This window comes from Panicum virgatum, chromosome 9N (genome assembly GCF_016808335.1).
Source record: "Panicum virgatum strain AP13 chromosome 9N, P.virgatum_v5, whole genome shotgun sequence".
Classification (NCBI taxonomy): domain Eukaryota; kingdom Viridiplantae; phylum Streptophyta; class Magnoliopsida; order Poales; family Poaceae; genus Panicum; species Panicum virgatum.
This window is the reverse complement of record NC_053153.1, coordinates 15085761-15093718: the sequence shown is the minus strand read 5'-3', so window position 1 is coordinate 15093718 and position 7958 is coordinate 15085761. Positions and strand designations below refer to the sequence as shown.

Sequence of the window (7958 nt, the reverse complement as noted above, 5' to 3'; positions counted from 1 at the left end):
TGAACGATATGAATCTTCCTTTGGTTGCAAACATCGTCAGCAAAAGCTAGCTCATCACAAAATGAAAGTTAAAGCGCAAATGGCAATAAAAAACGACACTCCCAGAAAATGACACCGATGGTACATACGGTAGAGCTTTCAGACAGGGCTAAAGTCGGTTTGGGTACAAGCAACCTGGATGGGCAAACCTAAAGGACGTTAAGCACAATATCGGGATTCAAGCCGATCGACAGAATGAGGAGGGAGCAGGAGAGAATAAACAACAGGTCAACAGCCGTGCCAAACAGCCTAGAAGAACTTGTTGAACTGGCCGGTCAGGGTGTCCTTCAGGTTGGAGTAGAGCCCGTAAAGGGAGTATTGCCGCAGGTTGGACACCTCGTACCATGAGTTCAGAACCGACTCATGCTTGTCGGTGCCTGAGAAAGCCAGCTGGATGCCGATGCTGCAGTCGACGGGACCTTGGGTCTTGCAGCTTTGTGTTCTGATAGCACAAGTTTGTTTCCCGAGGCAAACAAAGTTCGACTTGCCTGAACAAGCACCACAACCATCCTTCTTCCAGTGCAAGTTTTGAAGTCTGCCTTTCTTGAACTCAAGTACCTAGATAAGAGTCATCAGTTTCAGATTCAGAATTTCTCGATCCCAAGTTCACACATGCTAAATGATATTAAATTTGTAAGTCTATACCAGGGTGAAGCTGGACACCGTAACCGAGGTGTTGGAGACAAATATTGGAGCAGATCTCGCTGCATACTTCCTACCAGCAAATGCTACCATGAATCCACCAGCCGAAGCCTACAAAAATATTCACAGATTTTTTTGTCACATACTGACCATGCCAGCATTGGGTGCATGCATTCAACCATGAATAGACATGAAAACAAAGATTACTTAGAGCTCAGAAGTGGCAACCAAAGTGCCATTACAATGTAAATTTGACGAGTAATAACACAAAAGAACTTCTGGTAGGTCATGCTGTTAACAATCATAGATTCATAGGTGTGAAGTTCCTCCTTTTCATTTCATTTTCTGATACAGTTGAGAATAAATAAAACAGTCAACATTCTGAAGTACAGTGTTAAGCAAAGCACAAGATGAGATACAGCTAAGGGACAATCCTGAAAATTTATTGGTGGCTTGGCTAGTGGTGCCTGTACACAGGTATAATCCAATCCTAAGTCGTATCCGAAAATAAACTTTGATGTTGTGGAGGTCAGATTAGCAAAACAAATCCCCGTGACAAACGCAAGATAACTATGACCAGAAACAAAGTACCAGGATCTTGACAAAGTTAGTGGACTGGCTTTTTACATAAAAGCTCTGAGCTGGCATAAAAGCACTTTCGAGATTATATATGATCTGACAATTGCAAAGAAAAAATTAAAATAAAAATATGAACCCAAGCTGATCCGAAGTATTAACAAGCAGGATTTATTAACAAGGCCCAGAGTGGTCTTGAACTCTAACCTTGGACCCCTAATTTGGCATTGCATGGTTCCATCGCTCGTATAAGTTAAAAATGTAGCAAGCATATATAAAACGCCCTGTAAATGTAATGCTTCAACATTCTCAAAACTTAGATTTATTCTTGGCAAATTTTAGCACAAAAAAAGAATTCCTTTAATAGGACCAATTTATCTAAGGGTGTATGCATGATGAAATTGAAGAGCAATAAAAAATTCACACGTATAAAAATTCTTCGTCAAGATCTCTTCGAAACAAAGCTGGCTAGGAAAAATTCTTGAAAATTTATTAATTCAAAGTAATACATATGTCCAGACTCCAGAATCCTGCAGCAGGCCATAACCTGAGGTAGGGGATAACAACAAACCAAATGCCATCACCTTTTCTTGTGTAGTCAGTTATTACTTAATGAGCAAAGTAAACTTATGGTTAGTCTAACAACTGTAGAGCTGTGAAGTAGGATCCTGCAATGAATCAAAATAAACTGAGCAGCAATTCTGTTACTCCAAGCACAAGTAGATCAACAAAGGATAAAGAAGCACCAGGATCATGCTAACCCACTCTTATCCCCTGCCTGCGACAACCAAGAAATGCTAAGCACGTTATCAGAACCGAACAAACCAATATCCACGTACTCTCGCATTTCCACAAGCATTAGTGCGAGCTCCTTCTGGATCCACCCAACTTACTTACGCTATTAAAAACAACTTTTCCCAGTAATGTATTGTGCCCTCTTGTGATTCTGGCCGTTCCAGTCAGAACGAAACAGAATGAAAAGGTATGGTTCTTCATGATAAACACATGGTGAACCCTAAACACAAAGAAAGCAACAGGATCTTGACGAGTGGACCAACTTTTTGCACAAAAGCTTTGAGCTCGCACAAAGGCACTTTCGAACTTATGTGAGCTCCAAATTGCACAAATGATTTAAGATAGAACTTAGATCCTAGAAGATTAGATGCATTTCAAAATGTAGTCCTTTTGCACTCTTAGAATTTGGACATATAAAAAGGGCGTACCCGGTGTTGTAGGCTTCCCGCACTGCGCGGGGTTTGGGGAAGGGTTGTCTTTAAGCCCAAGCCTTACCCACACAAATGTGCAGAGGCTGGGGCTCGAAAGAATTTGGACATATCATTGGCAAATAGTAGAGAACAAACAATGATATTTTTATAGGATCAATTTCTTGAAATTATTATGCATGCTGAACGTGAACCAGAGCATTAGCTGATTAGCTCGCACCCACTCTGGCCCGCCCAGCGAGGCCTATATCCACAATAGTGTGCCTCATCATAATAATAAATATGAGTAAGGCAATGTTATGGGCCTAATAAGGCCCAACCGGCAACCACCCAAGGAGAGGCAGTGCACGGCGCTAGGGCTGCTAGACTGCCTCCATCATGCTGCCGGCCTCCCCAGGCACCTTGCCTAAAGTCAAGTTACATCTTAATTAGAATTATATATTTTGAATATTTAGGAAAGATCGGGTTGCACCTATAACTCCATATGATCCCATCTATAGTTTATAAGTCGCCGCCATATAAAGATGAGGGGGTTATCATGGTTCCATATAGAGAGAGGCGATGTCTCATCGTTGATTAAGCCAAGTAAAGGGCCAAGCCCCTTCTGTTCCTTGCCTCCCCCTGCACCATGCGCATCAGGGCAGGCATAACCCTAGAATGGCATTCTGTGTAAATAATTTGAGAGGAGAAATGAACTAGAGTGGCATGCAATCGTAATTAATTAGCTGACCCAAAAAATTCCATTGGGTACCCACTTGCATCCTTAGCCATAACAGACAAACTCTTGAAGAATCCAAAGTAATAGAGGTGTCTGATGTCTACTGAGAAAGACTACCCTTGAGTCAAGCTGTGCTTTTATTCCAAGCAATTGGGTAATGTGAAATCTTGGCAAACTAGGACCAATGTAGTTTAAACCAAATAGAAGAAGATATCCAAGGCGTGAGTCTTGATTTCGGTTTAATATCCCAGGTTTCTCCATTATTTCAGTCTTTTCCATTTTTAGCTAGGTGTCTGTTGTTTCCTAGTTCGGATGCTTCTTTTGAACCTTGTCGTCTGAGACTATTTCTTATCTTCTCTGTGAACACTGAATGACTCTTATCTTCTCTGTGCACGAATGACAGATTGGCAGTGCACCTGCCATTTTGTGCAAAAAAGAATCTTGGACAAACTCAAATTACAATTTCCTGAAGTTACTTATGATATTGAGATGGTGCACTCCAGTCTCCATGGAACAGTTATATGATCAGGATCTCACGGAGGATACTCAAAGTTACATCACAATGCACACTCACACAGCAACAAGAAATTAGTCCTGCAGTTCCCAATTTCTAATGTTGCTGGATCTTGATCAAGAACTTGCATTGTATAAAACCGGCTGAGCAACAGTTCTGTTACTCCTAACTCTAAGCAGGTGAAGAAGTGCTACAGTAAGCAGCTAAGCACTAGGATCATGCTAACCCACACTAAATCCAGCTGGGAACAAGTACGAAATGCTATCCACCCACCTCCAGCGTGGCAACCGATCTCCACCTCCTCCGACATTTCCACGAGCATGTACAATGCAAGCTCCTCCGGAATCCGGATCCAACCCAACTCGTTTACTCCAAGCGAGAAATCAGAAACTTAAACCAAGCAAGGAGGACAGTATCGCTCACCGGGTTGAATCCTGTGGTTGTGTTGATGGTGAGGAGGGAGATCTCGTCGACCTTGGGGCGGAAGACGGCGAGCTGCCCGGAGGAGGCGAGGTTGAGGCGGCGGTCGCAGGGGGAGAGCTGCGTGTTGCCGGAGAAGAAGGCGTCGTAGCCTGCGAAGACGACGCCGAAGGTGAAGCCGTCCCCGCGCTGGATCCAGGCATCGCTGCACGGCTCGTAGACGCCGTTCGAGTCCCCCGCCGCCAGCTGCGCGAGGCAGGTGACGGCCAGCGCTAGGACGACAAGCGCCCGGCAAGGCGAAGGGGTGGCGGCCATGGCAGCGGCGAGATTGGCAGGGCTCGTGGTGGCAACCGACCAAGTTGGCTTGCTCGTTTTTTTTTTTCCTCCTTTTTTTTTGAAGAGGAGGGGGAGGAAAGTGGAGCTCGTGCGTGACAGCGGTGAGGTCGTAGGAGGTGGCCGCCGGTGGCGGTGGGTGCGGGGAGAGAAGGTGAGATGGTGGGCCCATCCCTTTCGGTTGGGTGATGGAGCGATGGGCCTTCAACGTCTTTGTGGGCCAAAATGCACAATTTGAGAAGTCAGAACTCAGAAGCCTGTTTTTTTTTTCAAATTTTATTTGGTACCTGCACACTTCACCTTCGTTTTCGGTACTACCGTATTTCATCTTTTACATTAACTGGATGGATGAGTTTATTATTTAAAAAATTTCCTGTACGATTTCATCTCCGTTTTGAAACATTCTAATTGGATTAAATGAAAGCCGTAATGTTATTGTCTTTTTTATAAGGATGTCATGAACAACAACTTTCGCAGTTTCGCATAGTGAAGTCCACGGGAGAAAAAAAAGGTTATTTGGAACAGAGCTACTGATCTTGACAATTTACGGTCAGTGTCTTGGTCACTTTTTTTTAGTTGGTGAGCAAGTGTGGTAGCAAATGGCGACCGACTGACAGCGAGTCCTCAACCTATCCGTTGTTTGCAACCAAAGAAAAACGACCGATACGCTAGTTCAAAACCTGAGCTTTCCCGGTTGCAGCAAGAGACACGACGAAGCACAAAACATTTTTGACGTGACAGGCTGACAGCGTTCGTGGACAGGCACTTAGCTTGATTCATGTGTTTCCGCTTTATTTCTTGCAGTAGCTGTATGCTTAGATTCAGTACATGTTCCATTCTACTAACATTTTTGTTTATCCACCTCAGAATGTCAACGTTAAAATGCTAAAAAAAGGTACTGGGGAATCAGGGAAGGTGCATGACATTAGAAACAAGAGTTAAGAATCTCTTTTTGATCTTTCGGCAAAGATTGACCAAAGGTTTACGCAGCATCTTGTTCTTGCTGAGAAAAGTAACAGAATTAAGCAAATTTAAATAAAATGATCTCCTCAGAAGCTTGGACTAGCAATTTCCTGAAATACTACTACTAATATGGCAAATATGGCAACTGCATAAACAGAAAAAGCCACGAATAGAGATCAGAGCAGAGAGGAAATTCTGACAAACCGCCCCCTTTCCCTCAGCTCATCATTTATATCACAGATTTCATCATTGTTCGACAAATAAATGTACCAAAAGTTGCCAGGTGCTAAGAGGCGTTGGCTGTGTTTAGATCCCTGGAAAAATAGGAGAAAAAGTCACATCGGACATTGTAGCATTTTTGTTTGTTTGTGGTAAATATTGTCCTACCATGATCTAACTAGCTCAAAAGATTCGTCTCGCAACGTACATCAAAACTATGCAATTAATTTTTTAATTTAACTACATTTAGTACTCCATGCATGAGTCATTTGCTATATTTAATGTTTCGATGTGATGGAGATGTGATGAAATGTTTGGATTTTTGGGGTGTTTTTGGGCATCTAAACACACTCGTTGACGCAAAATTTGCCTTCTGTTTCTGTCAGGGTATACAGATACTATCTGTGCTGGATGTGACAGAAATCTTACCTGCTATCTTGGTATATAACAGCTAATAGAAGCCCTCCCTAGTATAAACCAACAGATCATGTCCTGTTGTTTCCAGGTTCCAAACCGTAAGAAGACATGTCAATCACCAGTACAATTCTGGGAGGGTGGCAGAGCGAAAACAGTTCCTATGTGTTTCATGATTCAAACCTATAAGAAAGCACTATAATCTGGGAGCGGGGCAGGTTCATGGCACAAAAATAGCAGGACATAAAAAATACCTAACAAAGTTTGAACGAGGGATACAAAATGCAAAGAATAATATTAAGGTAGGAGTACTATATTAGAACCCAATTTTTGGCATATTTGGGTTTAATGTTGCTTGCACAAATTTTTCTGTTCAGTGCAGTTTGGCCCTCCCCATTCTCATTACACAGTTGTATTTATGCAAAAGCATCCTTCCCCCAAAGTGCATTATGCTATCTCATGATAAATATAGTTTTTGTCGGTGTCCCGACCCGGGGGGGGGGGCAGAATCCCAACTAGTAAATGCTGCGTGATTCCTCGTCCCAAATGATGATGCAAGAGGCAACACAGTAACGCACGGTTTATCCTGGTTTCGGCCGCGGGGCCGTACGTCCAGCAAAGGGGTTGTGCGAGGGCACTGTATTATCTTGCACCCGGAGTGCTTGTAGTAGGGGTACAAGCGAGGCGAGAGAGGGAGGGAAGCTCCCAAGTCTCTACTAGAAGAGGGGTTGAACGTGGCGAATAGGGATGCCGGAGCGCAAGCGATAATGGATCGCCTCTGGGAGCGTCTGAGCGTCCTCAGAGAGGGAGAGTGCTAGTACGAGAGAAAAACCAGAGAGAGAGCTAAAGGAAGCCCGCCTCCTCCTTTTATAGTTACAAGGAGGGACGGGGCACATGAGTGGGGCGTGGAAGTCGTCGTTTTCCCCTGAATCGCGGGGGTACAGTGGTCGGACACTTGTAGGAAGTACACTGTGGGAAGGCGGCGCGCGTCGCAATCGTCCTGGATATCGTCCCTGGTCCTGCGAAGATCGCGCCGGTCGTCCTGCAGTGTCCCTGCAGGCGGCGTGGTCGTCGCTGATGTATGGTCTTCTATATACGGCGCGGTGTCATTTGGTGGGCCCTGCGGACTAGGGTCTTGCATGCACCAGCGGCAGTAGGGCGCGCGGCGGCCCCGGACCCCCTGGTCGGAATGCGGGCGTGCACACTAGGAGGTCCGGGGGACGCGTGGAGGTCCCGGACTCCTCAAGGGGGGAGGTCCGGGGCTCCGCCCGTGCGTGCTGAGCGTCCCTCTCGGAGGGACACGTGACGTCGCCGGACCCCTTCCCCAGTGGGAGGCGAGTTCGGATGGTCGGTGTCGGCAGAACAGTAACGGGAGCAGTGCCGAGCCTGTCTTGTCCCGCGTCGCATGTCCTACAGTGCTGCTATAGCCTCCGGGATGGAGGAGCGGTGGCCGAAGTCGGCGGATGGGACCCCGGTCACATCTACTGTTGGAGTGGCGGCCTGACGCCGACTGTCCTGGGCGCCGTGGCGGAGTGGTTGGCCTTTAATGCCTTCGTACGGCGAGTGGTTTGGGCAGCAGGGCTGTTTGTCCCTTGTGCCGAGGGGTGGCCTCGAGCGAGGCGGAGATGGCTTACCCTTTCGAGGGTAGATCCGCTACCCTCGAGCGAGGCGGAGATTGTCCAGCGGGCCCGAGAGGGACCCTCGAGCGAGGCGGAGATTGTTCCGCGGGTTCAAGGGGGATGTGAATGGGCCGCACGCTGGGCTTCTTTGAGTCCTTTCCTTTCTTCCGAATGGGAAGCGGGCCGTGGGACTTTGTGGGCCCAGTTGTTTTGACAGGTGCTTGCATTTTTAAAGCGATCTCAGTACCTCGATTAGGATGTCCCTAATCGTGGTACCC

General features: G+C 46.1%; 1 protein-coding gene across 1 annotated transcript; it reads right to left on the bottom strand.

Moving 5' to 3' along the window:
- LOC120687970 lies at positions 1-4583 on the bottom strand. The gene is made up of 3 exons (XM_039970085.1): positions 4136-4583; positions 685-792; positions 1-597 (listed from the first exon to the last, which is right to left on the bottom strand). The coding sequence occupies exons 1-3, from the start codon at positions 4445-4447 to the stop codon at positions 289-291; spliced, it is 729 nt and encodes a 242-aa protein (XP_039826019.1). The 5' UTR covers positions 4448-4583; the 3' UTR covers positions 1-288.
- Between the last annotated feature and the right edge of the window lie 3375 nt (positions 4584-7958).

Excerpts from the sequence above, each read along its gene's own strand:
- LOC120687970 (XM_039970085.1), bottom strand. The coding sequence starts at position 4,447 with ATGGCCGCCACCCCTTCGCCTTGCCGGGCGCTTGTCGTCCTAGCGCTG. Across the intron at positions 793-4,135 it reads CAACCACAGGATTCAACCCG|GCTTCGGCTGGTGGATTCAT; the intron begins GTGAGCGATACT and ends ATATTTTTGTAG. Across the intron at positions 598-684 it reads CGGTGTCCAGCTTCACCCTG|GTACTTGAGTTCAAGAAAGG; the intron begins GTATAGACTTAC and ends ACTCTTATCTAG.